Genomic DNA, 19,137 nt, shown 5'->3' with positions numbered 1-19,137 from the left:
AGACCTGTTTATTCTGCTTTATGCGGATGATATTGTTTCATTTTCTGATACTGTAATAGGTCTACAGAGACTGCTAAACGTCCTCAGTCTATTTAATGAAAAATGGGAAATGAAGGTTAATCTATCAAAAACCAAAATCATTGTTTTCAGAAATGGGGATATTGTTAAGAAAACTGAGAAATGGTCATATAATGACCTAAACTTAGAAGTGATCCCTTATTAGTATAAGTATTTAGGTATTGTTTTCTCCAGTAGGAATGTTTGGCACAAAGCTACAGAAACATTATCAGACCAATCTAGTAAAGCTCTCCATATTGTTAACAGATATATGAAAACATTTGGGGAATTGCCATATAATTTATATTTTAAAATTTTTGATCTCATGATATATCCAATTCTGACATATGGGTCTGAAGTTTGTGGTTTTAAGAAGTATGAATGTATTGAGCGTGTCCATTATAAATACTGTGAAAATTTAGCTGTATTAGGTGAACTAGAGCATTACCCAATTTTTTACTACTACATATATTAAATGTACCAAATGGTGGTTAAAATTATTATGTATGGAAGAAAGTAAGATTGCTAAGCAATCGTATCTTCTTTTAGTACGGGAAGACTAACGTGGTAAAATTAACTGGGTAACGCATATTTGAGATATTTTGAATAGGTGTGGATTTGGGATAGTGTGGATCAATCAATGGGTGGGAAATGAAATTGCATTCCTCGCAAATTTTGCACATAGAATTAGGGACATGTGGGAACAGGAATGATGGGAAGAATGACCAACTATGAGCCGCCTAAATGTGTTCTGCCAGGTAAAACGACACTATACTGTAGAAAAAATATATTATCAGTGTAAGTGTGAACAAACATAGGAAATCTTTATCAAGGCTTCGTTGCTCGAGTCCCCAATTAGCAATAGAATCTGGCCGTATGCATAATGTAGATGGTTTTGAAAAGAAATGTGTATTATGCAATAGTGGAATAATTGAAGATGAATTACACCTAATTTTCAAATGTCCCATATACCAGGCCTACAGAGACGAGCTATTGCCACGTTGGTCATTACATGACCAGGGACACCACACTTTCATAACAATAATGAAAAATGAGGTACCCATTACACTTTGTAATTTGTCAAAATTCCTGTATCAAGCTTTTAAGTTAAGGTCAGAGGCACTAAAATTAACCTCTTGATGGCAGTATTTTTATATTACAGTTAATTTATGTATTATTATTGTTTTCAAGAAATGTATACTTGAGATTGTGATGGGCCGGTGGCCTAGTATGGCAATAAAGTTTATATAATATAAATAAAAGTGATGTTAAAAAACGTAAGTTGTTCATCGTCTTGCATACACCGCAACAACAAAGAATTACTTTTCAACACAGATCTCCTGTCAAGAGAGTGGCGTTTGGACGTAACCCCTGAGTAAAACAGGGCCCAAATTGATAGGGAGTAAAACACAGAATTAGAAGAGCTGTCCATGCATTGACCAATCACACAAGAGCTCACGAACACCTATGAAATATTTGTTGTTGGGGGTTTGGCGCTAAAAAAATGGAACGTTTTTAGGCTTAAAGTTGGATTTAGATCGTGTTATAATCCAAGTCCCCCTTGGAAGAGTTGTAAGCAGAAATTTTCATATGCGGACACTCAAAGTAAAACGGGTGTACCTGCTGCTTGCGTAATTCAGTACCCCCCTTTCCACCACATACCAACGTCACAGTAATTTTCATAAAATACAGATAGAATAGTGATTGTTTTAATTCCATGATGTCATTCCACCTATTAAACCATTAATAACACGTTGAGACCACGGGATATGAATAAATTATTTATGTTGACCTTTTTGATAGGATGACCTCAGCTCAGTTTCTGTGGCAGCCATATGTTTTACTGTCAGTGTACATTGATATCGTCGAAATCGAAACAATTTAACGCAAACTCTGGTGGCACAGACATTTAGCATGGCTCTAAAAAGAATAAGAAAGGTATTGTAGTGGTTTTTTTACTATTCTTCCGGAAATTCGCTACCGATAAAGCACATTTTGTTTCAATGGCATGTGGACCGTGTTCTTTTGAAAAACTGACAACGTTGTTTCGTTTCCGCATTGGAAGTCCCCCAGTTCATGTTTTAGTCTATGTCCAGCTCCACGATGATTTGTAAAATACATTCAGTAGAAACAGGACATTTTGATTTTAATGTGAATGTAAATTACTGATACATGACCAGTTCATTTTAAGTGTACAATGGCAGATATAGAGGAGGAACAACTTGTCCCCTCCCCATGTTACTCTTACGCATCCCACAATGCATTGCGACATGACATCATTGTAAAGGTGCTCAATATAAGGTTATAAATAGCATCAAACTAAAATATTTGAGTCAGGAGATTACAACAGTCATTTTTGAAAGTAAAAAAATAACAACATAAGAATATAGTATAGTATAGTATAGTATAGTATATTTTATTTGGCACGAAATAATGCATTGAATTACATTATCTATGCTCAATAAGCATACAACAACAACAACAACAACAAGTAACAAATATACAGTGAATTTCCCAAAGGCATGAATGTTTATATAATTATTTACCCTATATGTAAATATGCTTTTGAATTGCTGTCCCTCACCCCCTTGGCCTTTTTCATTGCTGGGTTGATTCAGATCCCAAATTTTGATTCCCCTGGCATCTTTAATAAATATCTGCTCGGCTGAATTAATGATATTATCAAAAAATCACAGAAGATAAGACTTGTAAAGGCAATGTGATAAGACTCGATATATGGAAGTATGCAGGTCATTTGAATCAGATGTTTTCTTTTGTTTTGAGTCCGTTGTATGCAGAGGAACATAGCAACATTGTTTTTTTGTGAATATAGAACATGTTCTGTTCCAATTGAAACATTTTAACAATTCTTTATTGGAACTTATTCCTGTATTACAGCAAGTCTCAGAAGTATTGAGGCAGCATTTTTGCAAACTTGCTAGTACATGTACATGTCCCTATGAGTAATTTGAGCCTCCGGTTTGAGCCTGGAGATAACCACAGTCAGCTGGCGTACACGTGATAATATGATAAATGCAATTATTTCACCGATATTATATGGGGGTAGCCATCTTGAACACTGCTTGAAACTACAAAATGTAAATAGTCAAGTTGAGAAACATTTTCCTACAAGTCAGGGAGAAAATAACAAACTTTCACATACAAAAGATCCATTGGGGTAAAATTAAGCCGATCGCTAAAAAAGTCATTCGACATTTTTACATGGATACGAAGAAAATAGAACACTTTCCCTAGTATATTTGAAAGCGAAATTGCCACCCAACTGTAAAACCGTTGCTGATTAGCTCCTCAAGTATAACGATCGTTCCCTACTTTTATATAGATTCGTAAGTGCATGGGCGTGATCACAAGACGGCGCCAGCGAGATTCGAAAGCCAACTGTTTAGTCAAAACCCAAGCATGAGTTAACCAATTCGCTAGCGAGTTTGCAAATTGGCTGCCCCAAGACTTGCTGTAATAGTCCTCAACTCTCCAAAATTTGACAATGGTTACGAGCAAAGAATGAAATTCCTGTTCAGCACATATCTTTGATTGTAGCCATGTTCAGGTCATTTGGAAGATGCACACTCACAAACTCAACAATATTCACATGACCGTTTTATTTGTAAGGATAGTTTTAATAGAGTTGAAGCAAATACAGTGACCCCCTCGCTAAGTCACGCCTCAGTAAGTCAAATTCATCACGGGTAAATCTATCTATCGTTTTTGCCAACAGTTTTGAAATAAAAGAGCTAATGTTTCGTTGCATCATGTATTTAATTTGCTGTTAATGGGTGAAGAAGGCCTGACTCGAGGTGTCAACAGGAATATGAAGTTGCCACTTTACATATATCTTGACAGGTCTCTTTTTATAAAGCTATATAATACTAGCTGCAAGTTGAATCCATGCAGACATGGACGCTGTGATGTTGTTCAATAAAGACAATGTACTACAACATGTATAAATAAACCCATGTGTGTATGTGTGCTTTTTATTTATTTTCAATGCATAAGCCCACCCTTCACGATATCCCTCGGTATTTGCTTGGATATCACCACCCGCGAGGGGCCACTGTAGATGGTAACACCGGTTACATCAATCGTGCAATCGATGAGTCAAAAGCTGTTCAGGAACTGTAGTTAGTGATCATTTAGACTTAATGTGGTTCTCAATCTCTGTGTTTGAAATCATATCGCTGATAACAGCTGACAAATTGATGTGTTTCTGCTGCTATTTTGACACCGGCAACTGACTTTTAGCTTTGGACTCCAGAATCACAGGTAGGTCCCAAATAGTCACAATAAAACATTAATGAATAAAAATCACCTTACAATTGTACTGGAAAGTCAAAATAACATACAGTTACATATGTATGTATTAAACCATTGTTGATTTTTGTGCAAAAGCAGTATAAGAAAATTTACAGGTTCAAGAATACAAAACAAATGACTGATAACAAATATAATACAAAATAAATGTCGATGAATACAATATTTGCAAAAAAAAAACTGTGGACAACCTTTATTATGCAATTACAGAAAATAATGATTTCTTCTGTCCATGATATATATTAAATTCTCTTACATATATACACCCATTACAATAATTACATATATTGTGAAGTAGCAATAGTTGACTTGACCAGTACATTAAAACCAGCATGTATATGAGACAGCAATCTTCAACCAATTCCTCAAATACTACTGATATTTTTGACATCTAGTTAAAAACCGCAAGTAATTTTTGGTAAAAAGGGATATTTTTGACTTCTTTTTAAAAACCACAAAACTGATTGTTTGTCTTCACTTGTGGTTCTCAATGTCTTGTGTAACAATGAAAATTACCATCAGAGCAATGGTGGATGGAGACAGACAACAGCTGTGGTTTTGTTCATATTTATTGACTAAAAAAACAAAAATTAACTGACTTTCAGCGTTCTTTTTGACTTTTCAGTCAGACACTGACAAGTAAGTAATCAGGCTGAGACGTGGTTAACATAGTACTCTAGACATAGGAAGAGTAAATATATGAAATTGGTGCAGATTTGTAAATAAAATTCTACCATGCAACAATTATGAAAGATAACACAGTATATAAGTGTAACTGGATACGATTTTGATATTGATGGCTCACAAATATAGCCATATAAAATGGGATGGGCTAAAGGATTTATACCCACAACATTCCAGACCAATTCACTCTTCCACTATTCACAGATATTTCAAAATTTCATGATAATAGACTACATCTAGTCTACAACAGACTTTCCAACAAGCTATTTCATCTCCAAGATCAGATGCAATGTTTTTTGTAATGTCCGACACTGATTCATTAACAAGATGAGGTTCACTTTTAATAGCAATATTCTGGGTTAACACTCAAACTTGCAAAATATGAAGGAATCATTCTTGTTACAAAAACAAAAATTAAATATGGCAGGTACAGAGAGAACTTGACGGTTATGTCTTAGTTAAAGAGCGGTTATTATATTATCTAATTCGAAAACATACTTGTATAATTTCTGTTGCTGACCACATGGTTTTAGCATGGAGGTTTTAGTTACGACATTGTCATTGACCTCTGACTGAACTGTGAAAAGGAAACATACATCATGCAACGACTCCGCGTACAACAATTTTACTTTGTCTAGCATTTTACCTCTATGAACGTCGTGATGACGGTTTATACATTGGAATTTAAGTGAACACAAACAGTTTGTGACGATTATTTCGTCACATAATGAGACCCGTTTTCCAGATCGGTGCAGGGGTGAATCAAGACATCGGTAATATAATGGTGGACCAGAGACCGACAAAACAACATGATAACATATATTTGGAAATCGTGTTGTCACTGAGGTTTCGGCACAGAGTGTTTTTGTTTTGTTTTATTTTTACAACTACCAATGATATGAAATCGACAATCAGATACACGTACACATACCCACGCAAATCTCACAAAACGATCGGGTCTGCAAAGATTAAGGTCCACTCGGGGAAATAATTCAATCTGACAAATCTTAATGATGAAATCAACAAAACAAACATTTGTTAACTTTTCAAACAACACTCGTGTAACCACGCTGAAGTGATATTTTATGTTTTGGTGTTCCAAGAAATACCGGTCGCGCCGGTGATCGCGCCGAGTTTAATAAGGCGCGCTGTATTTAACTGACCACGACGAGCTTGATCTTGGGCTCGCTTTTTTGAGGGAGAGCCCTTTAATGACCTCGCCTCTGGCACGCCATTGACTCGACATTGGCGGGACATGGCCTCGCCATTGCCTCGCCAATGGCGAGAACACATGGGTCCTTGTGTGCACATTGTACTGTAGGTAGGTAATTTTTGGTAAAAAGTGATATTTTCAACTTCTTGTTAAAAACCACAAGTCTGATTGCTTTGATATTACATATATAGGTACTACATGTGGACCTCTCTCAGATTTGTTCATTTTGTAATGATATCTTTAATTCTCTAATTTTGGTGAATATTTTTGTAATTTTTGGTAAAAAGTGATATTTTCGACTTCTTGTTAAAAACCAAAAGTTCAATTGCTTTGATATTACATATATAGATACTACATGTACATGTAGACCTTTCTCAGATTTGTTCATTTCGTGATGATATCTTCAATTCTCTAATTTTTGTGAATATTTTGGTCATTTTTGGTAGAAAGTGATATTTTCGACTTCTTGTTAAAAACTGTAAGTCCGATTGCTTTGATATTACATATTGTTCATTTTCTAATGTCTTCAGTTCTTTAATTGAATGTGCATTGCTAACAGCAGAGCTATCTCAGTCGATAGGCTGCTTGTTTATATTAAACATTTTTGTCCCCTTCCATTATATAGATCTGCGAATGGCAACCTAGATATTTTATTTATTTTATTGCCATGGCAACCAAAATGGCTGCATTGTATAGGACTGGCAGTAAATTAACCAATGCTTGAAGGAAATTCACAAAGAATCATGGGTAATGGGTGGACACTATAGCCAATCAAAGCATATTCTTTTGATTTAAATGAAGCATGAGGGTGTTCCAGGGTAAATGTTTGATAAATTTACCCAAAGAATATTCATGCCTTCATGAAATTCAGTTTACCTTGAAGTCAGCTAAGACATGTATAGTATACATTTTTTATAAAATTAAATATTTCACTCAGACAGCGTTACACAATGTATGAATCCATGATGTGGGATGTTCTAAAACATTCTATTTTATTTTTCTGTATTGATTAATATTTTTATTGCAATATACTGAAATAAATGTGTATTTCTAAAGATGCAATAAACAATTATTATTATACATCTATAACTGTAAGTTACAGCGTGCCGTAATTCTGCGGTATTTTCATCCTACCATATAATAAAATGCAAATTCCAAATATGGAATGATTACGTGCGTAAGCGTTCTTTAATAATAAAAACAAACATGGCTGCCATCAGGGTTTGTCTAGACTCCACACTTTTTAGTCCCCGTTCGAACGCAGTCCGAAAACGGGGACTTATGTTTTGCCCTGTGTGCGTGCGTGCGTGCGTCCGTCCGTCCGTCCGTCCGTGATCACCTGTATCTCGAACATGCATGGACCGATTAAGTTCAAACTTCACTCATACATCACACATTATATGGGACATATGCACATGCATTTTTTTCATGATCCGATTAACGATAGCCGAATAGCGGCCATTTTAAGGCCGAAAATGCATCAAAATCGCACATTTTCACCATTCCGGACCCGGATCTCAGTTATGCATGGACGGATTTTGTTCAAATTTGGTACATACATTAAACATAATAGGACCTTGATGCACGTCTTTTTTTTTTTTTGGATCGGGTTCGAAATGGCTGACTGGCGGCCATTTTGTTTTAAAGAATTCAGTTCTGGATCCGTATCTGAGACATGCTTGGATTGATCGAGTTCAAACTTCACACACACAAGGTACATCATGTCACAAATATGTATGTGCATTTGTTTCATGATCTCATTAACGATAGCCAAATGGCGGCCGCTTTAAGGCCGAAAATGCATTGAAGTCGCACATTTTCACCATTCCGGACCCGGATCTCAGTTATGCATGGACGGATTTCATTCAAATTTGGTACATACATTAAACATAATAGGACCTTGATGCACGTCATTTTTTTTTTCGGATCAAGTTCGAAATAGCCGACTGGCGGCCATTTTGTTTTAAAGAATTCAGTTCAGGATCCGTATCCGAGACATGTCTGGATTGATCAAGTTCAAACTTCACACACACAAGGTACATCATGTCACAAATATGTACGTGCATTTGTTTCATGATCTGCTTAACAATAGTGGAATGATGGCCATTTTAAGGCCGACAATGCATCAAAATCACGTATTTTCACAATTCCAGAACCGGATCTCAGTCATGCATGGATGGATTTTGTTCAGATTTAGCACAATGTGTTGTACATATGCAGGTGCATTTCGGTCATGATCTGCTTTGAATGTATATGTCACTCAAATATGAACGGAACGGGACATGTCATTGACAATGACTTGTTGGATTGCGGCATTCCCATGATGTATCCTCGACCTCTGCTGCGCATTGGTCGATACTCTAGCTGGTACTGTCTTTGTGCATACTTTGAGGTATTCTCGTAATAACCTCATATTATTCTAATTTATTCGTGATAACTACATGCAGAGGAAGGAAGTGCCTACCTGGCCAGTTCAATCATTTCATTTGGATTTGAATGATTTCAAATGAAAACAGTTTATAAATTATAAATATATTTCTGAAAATACAAATTCCTTTGCTGACTTTGGTGTATGCCTGGAAATCTCAGGAAAAAAAGAAAGCAATCATTGATTATGGATCCACTGAAAAAACAGCAGCCAAAAATAACTTACATGTACACAATCACTATGTTTGTTTTCAGATGGTTAATATGTTAATCCAACAAAGCAATGAAATTAGAAATGTGACAACTATTATAAACTGAGGAAGGAAAAGTAAACCTAGCCCACTTTCATGATTGTGTAGTTGCCATGAACTAGTATGAATACTTTAAGATGATTTTTATTATTGTTGCATACGTTGAGTGAAGGTAGATGGGGAGTTTCCATGAAGGTGAGAATCACCTTACAAACACACAAAAAACACTTACATCTGGGGTTTTGCATGACGTTGATTCTTCTGATTGTTATAAACAAAACAAGTTCAGTCACAGGCTATTCAACATTTGGGAGCATTGTACGTAGCTCCTGTAAAGCATTTTAAAATGAATATTTAGCAACTGGGACTCAAGCCCTCCAGTACCACTTATTTGACTTTGATTCGCATAAACAAATGTCTGCTACAATGTCATCATTTCTAGTTGCATTCGTTTCACTTCAGTTCTTCTTAGTTTTTAGTTTAGTTTATTAGTCATTAGTGATATGTAGACACGGTAGTTTTATAGAAAGTTGAGTTAATTGCAATACTGGCCACGAGTATGGAGCCGGTGCAAAACTTACAACCACACCGATTAATTCAAAGAAAACAGAAATGAGTAACTATTTGCAGCTTCCAGTCAGAAGGGCAATGAAAATGTCATGGCCGTCAGTAAAACCAATTAAAATAAAATCATTTATTGTCTTCTGTGCAGATCACGCATTACTGTAACCCAGGTGAGATAATGCAGGCTACTTCTCTCTAATAGTAATTAGTTTGTTATGATTGATGATCGAGAAACTTCAAGAAATGTGAACAGTCTTCAAATACAAAGGTTAACTAGATATACCAGTAGTGTAAAGGTCAAATTACTCTGATTACGTTCTTGCCTGTCATTCTGCTCATTAACGTAAAAACTAGTATGAAAACACACTAGTTCTTGCTCTTACCTCAGATGGCGTGGCAATTGTGTCCAGTCTCGGTGATTTCCCAGTCACAGGGGATTTTGTGTTAACACCTCGGTTCCATGATATTTTTATGTAATTTAAACTTTAAAAAAAAAAAAATTCCCCAGACTGTGTCAGTCTAACTTTACGTTTACATCAAAAGAATCGAAAGGAAACCTAGATATGTTGATTTACTTTGAATCATTCACTAGCATTTGTCCAGATATTGTGTATACACCCACAACTTATGGACAAGTGGTTTATTAGAATGATGAGTGTCATTGTTAGCATATGCAGACTGGCATATTGGAACAAAGTCTGCAGGAGTCCGCTAGAAATTTGCAACTTTTTACCTTAATCGTAAAAAGACCATCTTTGAAACCTACTTAGCCGCAATCCAATCCCGTACCCACAGGTATTTCCACGTTTCACGCAAATTTTAAGTAACACATATCAATCTTTTTAGACTTCGGTCGCAATCCAATTCCCTACCCACAGGTATTTCCACGTTTCACGCAAATTTTAAGTAACACATATCAATCAATGTCACACAATCCTTTGCTTCATAGCTTCATACCTAATGAGGGCAGTGTTTTGCCATCAGTGTCTACCATTTGAACAGGATTTACTTTATAAAACACTCATAACCAGTACTGTTTATTTTTTCAAGTGAACATCAATAGTGTAACACAACCTTTAATAAATAATGTCATTGCATGTTAACAAGAGTTATAATATTCTTTTTCACTTGCCTGAAATGAGAATATTTGCCTGTAATTTTAGATTGAACAATTAATTTATAGAGTCATAGACATGACAAGTGACTGCAGGAGTACATTTCAGTCATTAATTAATTAATTGGTTGAGATTAATTAATTAATTAATTGCATATGGTATTCATGTGGTTGAGATGTGTTGCATATACATGGTATTCATGTGGTTGAGATGTCTTGCATATACATGGTATTTATGTGGTTGAGATGTCTTGCATATACATGGTATTCATGTGGTTGAGATGTCTTACATATACATAGTATTCATGTGGTTGAGATGTCTTACATATACATAGTACATGTGTATTCATGTGGTTGAGATGTCTTGCATATACATAGTATTCATGTGGTTGAGATGTCTTGCATACATGGTATTCATGTGGTTGAGATGTCTTGCATACATGGTATTCATGTGGTTGAGATGTCTTACATATACATAGTATTCATGTGGTTGAGATGTCTTGCATATACATGGTATTCATGTGGTTGAGATGTCTTGCATATACATAGTATTCATGTCTTGCATATACATGGTATTCATGTGGTTGAGATGTCTTGCATACATGGTATTCATGTGGTTGAGATGTCTTACATATACATAGTATTCATGTGGTTGAGATGTCTTGCATATACATGGTATTCATGTGGTTGAGATGTCTTGCATATACATAGTATTCATGTCTTGCATATACATGGTATTCATGTGGTTGAGATATCTTACATATACATAGTACATGTGTATTCATGTGGTTGAGATGTCTTGCATATACATAGTATTCATGTGGTTGAGATGTCTTGCATATACATGGTATTCATGTGGTTGAGATGTCTTACATATACATAGTATTCATGTGGTTGAGATGTCTTGCATATACATGGTATTCATGTGGTTGAGATGTCTTGCATATACATGGTAATCATGTGGTTGAGATGTCTTACATATACATAGTATTCATGTGGTTGAGATGTCTTGCATATACATAGTATTCATGTGGTTGAGATATCTTACATATACATGGTATTCATGTGGTTGAGATGTCTTGCATATACATGGTAATCATGTGGTTGAGATATCTTACATATACATGGTATTCATGTGGTTGAGATGTCTTGCATATACATGGTAATCATGTGGTTGAGATATCTTATATATACATGGTATTCATGTGGTTGAGATGTCTTGCATATACATAGTATTTGTGGTTGAGATGTCTTATATATACATGGTATTCATGTGGTTGAGATGTCTTGCATATACATAGTATTTGTGGTTGAGATGTCTTGCATATACATGGTATTCATGTGGTTGAGATATTTTACATATACATGGTATTCATGTGGTTGAGATATCTTACATATACATGGTATTCATGTGGTTGAGATGTCTTGTATATACATGGTATTCATGTGGTTAAGATATCTTACATATACATGGTATTCATGTGGTTGAGATGTCTTACATATACATGGTATTCATGTGGTTGAGATGTCTTATATATACATGGTATTCATGTTGTTGAGATGTCTTGCATATACATAGTATTTATGTGGTTGAGATGTCTTGCATATACATAGTATTTATGTGGTTGAGATGTCTTGCATATACATAGTATTTATGTGGTTGAGATGTCTTGCATATACATGGTATTCATGTGGTTGAGATGTCTTGCATATACATGGTATTCATGTGGTTGAGATGTCTTGCACATACATGGTATTCATGTGGTTGAGATATCTTACACATACATGGTATTCATGTGGTTGAGATATCTTATATACATGGTATTCGTGTGGTTGAGATGTCTTGCATATACATGGTATTCATGTGGTTGAGATGTCTTGCATATACATGGTGTTCATGTGGTTGAGATGTCTTGCATACATGGTATTCATGTGGTTGAGATGTCTTGCATACATGGTATTCATGTGGTTGAGAATATCTTACATATACATAGTATTCATGTGGTTGAGATATCTTACATATACATGGTATTCATGTGATTGAGATATCTTGCATATACATGGTATTCATGTGATTGAGATATCTTGCATATACATGGTATTCATGTGGTTAAGATATCTTACATATACATGGTATTCATGTGGTTGAGATGTCTTGCATATACATGGTATTTATGTGGTTGAGATGTCTTGCATATACATGGTATTCATGTGGTTGAGATGCCTTGCATATACATGGTATTCATGTGGTTGAGATATCTTACATATACATGGTATTCATGTGGTTGAGATGTCTTACATATTCATGGTATTCATGTGGTTGAGATGTCTTACATATTCATGGTATTCATGTGGTTGAGATGTCTTACATATTCATGGTATTCATGTGGTTGAGATGTGGTATTCATGTGGTTGAGATGTTTTGCATATACATTTGTACTTGGTTTTCATGTAGTTGAGATGTGGTATTCATGTGGTTGAGATGTATTGCATATACATGGTATTCATGTGGTTGAGATATCTTACATATACATGGTGTTCATGTGGTTGAGATGTGGTATTCATGTGGTTGAGATGTCTTGCATATACATGGTATTCATGTGGTTGAGATGTCTTGCATATGCATGGTATTCATGTGGTTGAGATGCCTTGCATATACATGGTATTCATGTGGTTGAGATATCTTGCATATACATGGTGTTCATGTGGTTGAGATGTCTTACATATTCATGGTATTCATGTGGTTGAGATGTCTTGCAAATACATGGTTTTCATGTGGTTGAGATGTCTTGCATACATGGTATTCATGTGGTTGAGATGTCTTGCATACATGGTATTCATGTGGTTGAGATGTCTTGCATATACATGGTATTCATGTGGTTGAGATGTCTTGCATACATGGTATTCATGTGGTTGAGATGTCTTGCATACATGGTATTCATGTGGTTGAGATATCTTACATATACACAGTATTCATGTGGTTGAGATATCTTACATATACAAGGTATTCATGTGGTTGAGATATCTTACATATACACAGTATTCATGTGGTTGAGATATCTTACATATACAAGGTATTCATGTGGTTGAGATGTCTTGCATATACATGGTATTCGTGTGGTTGAGATATCTTACATATACATGGTATTCATGTGGTTGAGATATCTTACATATACATGGTATTCATGTGGTTGAGATATCTTACATATACATGGTATTCATGTGGTTGAGATGTCTTGCATATGGTATTCTAGACTGGCGCAGTTAAGGTGATTAATTTGTTTTTGTAGTTTCGCAAAATGGAGGTGTTAGAGCAAAATCCCCTGTAACTGCGAAATCACCCTGACTGGTTTATTCTGCATGGCTCTCTATTGACACTGCATGAACCCGTTGATTTTTCAACAGGTGATTATGTTAATGAGTGTTCTAATTGACAATCATCTAAGCCAATCACAATGTCTCTTCAACTGAACTCTGATCTAGAAGACATCGGCTGATTGTAGCAGCTGATTTTTTTTTAATTCCACGACTAGTTTGTGTTACTTTTTTACACATTGTGATGAATTAGAAACGACGACTACGACAAACTCAAATTTCAACGTGTTGCCATGTTAGGTCTGCAGTGTGACCTTTACCATGTTGACCTCATAATGCACGTATTTCCGCGCCCATCTCATTATAATATGTGCATTCATGAATATTTAGTAGCAATGAATTTCCTGCAGAATAAACCAGATTTCGCCTCCATCAAATTTTTTGACTCCCGTGTGCGAAGCACAAAAAAGGGAGTCTTTGCAGTTTGTCTGTGCGTGCGTGTGTGTGTGTCCGTCTGTTCCACTGATATCTCAAGAACCATACATCGGTTTTTGATGAAACTTGGTGCATAGACATCATAGGACACTGCACAGACCTGATAGTTTTAGGCTAATATCAGTATATATTAATTAGCTAATTTGCATAATTAATTAATTTTCAGCTTTTGATATTTCAAGTAGTTTATTCTCCTTTTTCTCCTTATTATAACCAATACAATAATAGAATCAAAAAAAAAACTAAATACAATGCAAGAACAAAAGTGAGAATAGGATCGGAAAATAGCCGTCAAGTGACTGCTAATCTAGTCCGTTCCCATCTTAAATAAATATTCATAATAATTAAGTATTAGGGCTAGTTAAAGAAATAGCGAAAACAAATATATATATATATATATAAATATATAGATATGTATATACATTTTATGTACAAGAAAACACTAAGTTCACTAAGTATACAAAAGATATTTTTTGTATTCTTTTTTGAATATGTTTCTCGACTGTATAGATCTAATATGAGTCGGAATTGTGTTCCATATTTTCGGGCCAATGTATTTTATAGAAAATTGACCACATTTTTTTTTAACTTTGGGGAGAGAAAGATTACGTTTGTAGTTTTGTCTTGTGTTATAATTATGTTCGATCTGCGGGAAGTAGTTGTGGAAAATTGGTGGTAATCTATCATAAATGGCATCATGCACTAAGGTTCCAATTTGTGGAGAATGTTGTTTGTAAATATCTAAAATGCCTAATTGTTTAAACAAAGGTGCTGAGGGTGTATTGTAATTTTTAAAGGCGATAATGCGAACAATGCGTTTTTGTATACGTAAAATGTTTTGCAGGTGACATTGATATGTATTTCCCAAAACCTCTAATCCATAAGAAATATGGGGAAGAATAAATGTGTTGTATAACATTATTAATACCGTCAGTGGAACTAAGAATCTGAGCTTGAAAAATATACCTGCTAATTTACTGATTTTTTTCTTTACTAGTGATATATGATTTTCCCATGTCAGATGTTTATCCATAGTAATTCCAATGTAATTAATACTACAGGTTTCACTTAATTGGTCACCTTTAAGATTGAATTCACCCTCAGTTTTGATTTTTGTATGTGTATTGGCAATAGACATGTAATTTGTTTTATCGGAATTGATAGTAAGTTTATTTGCATCACACCACATTACCACCTTTTGAAATTCACAATTCAGAGCGTTTATGTTGATTTGGTTAGATTTGTTTTGAACTGTGTGAAAAATATTGGAGTCGTCAGCATATAATCTGAAGTTAAAATGGTCAGTGGATTGTGGTATGTCATTTATATATAACAAAAATAGTATGGGCCCTAGAATGGAACCTTGGGGTACTCCACATGTAATTGGCAATGTTTGGGATTTAGTGTTATAAACACAAACATACTGATTTCTTGCTGTCAGATAACTTTTAAACCAGGACAAGGCAACCCCCCTTATACCATAATGTTCAAGTTTTGCAATTAAGATACTGTGGTTCACTGTATCGAATGCTTTCGAAAAATCTATAAACAATCCAATTGTGGCATTACCCTCATCCATTTCAAATAGCAAATATTGAATTAAGCTAATGAGTGAAAGTTTGCAGCTATATTTTTCCCGAAAGCCATATTGGTGTTTGTACAGTATATTATATTTTTGTAAGTAATTCATCAGGCATTTATTTACATTTTTTTCTATAATTTTACTGATGATTGGTAGGATAGAGATTGGTCGAAAAGTAGTAATCATCACATTTCAATGACACTTGGTACATAGATGTCATAGGACACTGCACAAACCTGATAGTTTTTAGGGTAATATGAGTACATATTAATTATCTAATTTGCATAAATAATTAATTTTCAGCTTTTGATATATCAAGTAGTAATCATCATATTTCAATGAGACTTGCTACATAGATCTTCTAGGATTATGCAGAGACTTAATTAGTTTTAATTGGATATTAATTACCTAATTTGCATAATGTTCCACTGATATATAAAGAACCACAAATTGGATTTTAATGAAACTTTTAAAGAGAACTATGCAGAAACCCAATTAGTTTTTGGTAAATATTTATGCTTATTAATCTCCTAATTAACATAATTAATTAACACTGATATCTCAATTACTGATCATCACATTTGAATAAAATTTGGTACATAAATGCTCTAGGACAATAGACAGGCCTGATTAATTTTGGGTTAAAATTTGTTCATATTAATTCTCTAATTAGCATAATAATTCATAATTTTTTTGTTCTGTTCTGTTCATATTAGTTATCTGATGTACATAATTAGTTTTCAGCTTTTCTATCAATATCTCATGTACAAGTAATTTTGAATTAATTTTTAATGTGTCTTCAATACTCTCAGCACACGGGAGTTCTTTCTAAGCTTTCTTTGATTTTTTATTTAAACTACAAAAACAAATTAATTGCCATTCTAATAGTATTCATGTGGTTGAGATAAGTCACAAATTTCGATCATCTGATCATCTTTGAACTTTGAAATTGAATAGTTTTAATAAAATGTTCACCAAGTTTATTTTTTACTAGTGTGCGAGCTGTTCCATGACTGTTATACTGATTTTGATGAATCTTGGTGGATGGATGCTATGGGACAATAGCAGACCTGATTAGTTCTGGGTGAAAATTAATGCATTTTGCAATTACCTAATTTGCATAATGATTACTCAACAGTTAACTTTTCTACTGATATCTCAAGTACTGGTACTAATCATCACATTACAATAAAACTTGGTACATAGATGTTATAAGACAATGCAAAGACCTTACAAGTTTTAGGTTAATATCTGTTCATATTAATTACCTAATTTGCATATTTAGTACATTTATGGCTTTTCTCCTGATACTTCAAGTACTAATCATTACATTTCAATGAAACTTTGTACATAGATGCTCTAGACCTAATTGGGTTTCAATGCATATTAATCACCTAATTTGCATAATGATTAGTCATTTTTGGGATTTTCTACTGATATCTTGAGTGCTCATCATCACATTTCAGTGTAACTTGGTACATAAATACTCTATAAAGACAATTCAACAATTTAATTAGTTTTCGTTTTATATACATCCACAGATGTGATTGATAATGAAAAACATGCATATTGGTTATTTAATTATTATTAGCCAATTTCTGATATCTCAAAAAATCTGATTTAAATTGAGCTTGCGGTAGAGGTGCTCTGGAATAAATTAGACTGAAAACCACAGATGTAAATCAAATGTATTTTCTAAATTATAAATTTCAATTCTGTGGATCACATTGTTTTTATGTTGTAAATGTGCATCTTAAAAAGCAGACAAATATTAGTTGCAAAGCTTATTGTTTGGAAGACTAAATAATTTTTAATATGTCAATATTCTCAGCACACAAGGTTTCTTTCTAAGCTTTTTTTGATTGGTTTTACTAGCATGTGTAATAAATTGAGTCATTTATACTTTGATCATGATAAGCAGATATGTCTGTGATATACCCAGTAATCTCCAAGATATGTAGTTTAAATAGCACAGTAACTACAGATATGTTATTTTCATCAGTCTGTGTTTTCCCCTCCAAATTTTGGTTCTTTTATGCAATTATGTTAATTAATGAGGGAATTATTATTACATGTGTTTAATCATAGACCCTATGATTCTTGAGAACATGATACAATGTATTTCAAAAATGATGAAATTGCTGAGTCATATACTAGGACAATTGCAAGATTTGAATAAGTTTGGGTACAAAAAAACATTCATAATTAAATATCATTGATATTACAAGAACCAACAACCCAATTCCCATTAAACTTAACCATCATACACTATTGGACAATTGCAAGACTTTTTAAGTATTGTTAATTGTTTAATACATATTGCTTTTGATGCAAGTTTTGAAGAGCACCAGAAATAATTTTTAAATTATTATTTAATAAATAATATATACACCTTATTTATGGTATAAAGTTTGATTTGTTAGTTCCAGAGAAGCGAAGTTAATCAACGTGTTTCTTAAATATTTATGCACTTTTTATGTCTTTATTTATGTCTTTTTTTAAGCACCTTTCCACAATGTTTTATATTGTATTTCCCAGAATGCATTGCATGATTCAATCCTTTCGAGTTTCTGTCCAATGTAGTAAATGATTATTTGGCACTAATGTTGACAGTCTCTAAAAACGGGAAGGTTGTAATAGATCGCAATGTTTTTGGTTTCATATATGCTGTATATATATACAACTTTATAAACTCAACCTAAATATTGTTTCTTGCAGGAATTGCAAGACCTTGGCCGTGACCCACCAGCACAGTGTTCAGCAGGTCCTGTAGGAGATGACTGTAAGTTGAGTCCACATTGATAGAATTATCATATTTTGGGGGATGCCTGCAGGGTTCTCCCCAGGGCTTTTTATCGCCGAGGTCCGCGGCGCTATACCTGTGAATCTCGGCGCTTCACTTGGGACCTCGGCGCTATGTGTTCCCACCTCGGCGCTTGATTTCATATTTGACATGCCAATATCAGATGTGAAAAATCTTTGTTCGCCACGTCGGTCGGCCCCGACCGTCACTCGAAATTAGTGACCACCACGGAAATGCAAGGACTATTGTCTGATTGTTAGTATAATTACGTACCGACCGACACGCATCCTGTCAGTCATGGAT

The 19,137-nt window shown here is 34.4% G+C and overlaps 1 protein-coding gene across 3 annotated transcripts in view; it reads left to right on the top strand.

The window, feature by feature from the left end:
- The first annotated feature begins 1,845 nt into the window (after positions 1-1,845).
- The window catches only part of LOC144341574 (ubiquitin-conjugating enzyme E2 2-like), a 37,478-nt gene continuing 20,186 nt past the window's right edge, over positions 1,846-19,137 (top strand). For 2 of the 3 annotated variants that reach the window (XM_085493975.1, XM_085493973.1), the window contains exons 1-2: positions 1,846-1,995; positions 18,750-18,813. In XM_085493975.1, the coding sequence (XP_085350101.1) occupies positions 1,972-1,995; positions 18,750-18,813 (88 nt within the window). In that variant the 5' untranslated portion in view covers positions 1,846-1,971. Of the gene's footprint in view, positions 1,996-9,020; positions 9,157-18,749; positions 18,814-19,137 lie in introns of those variants that run through there. The other variant, XM_085493974.1, reaches the window with a different exon arrangement.

The sequence above is a fragment of the Saccoglossus kowalevskii genome, chromosome 19, assembly GCF_978046115.1.
Source record: "Saccoglossus kowalevskii chromosome 19, keSacKowa6.1, whole genome shotgun sequence".
NCBI lineage: Eukaryota > Metazoa > Hemichordata > Enteropneusta > Harrimaniidae > Saccoglossus > Saccoglossus kowalevskii.
The sequence above is the reverse complement of the archived record's forward strand: the minus strand, read 5'-3'. Positions and strand labels throughout refer to the sequence as shown.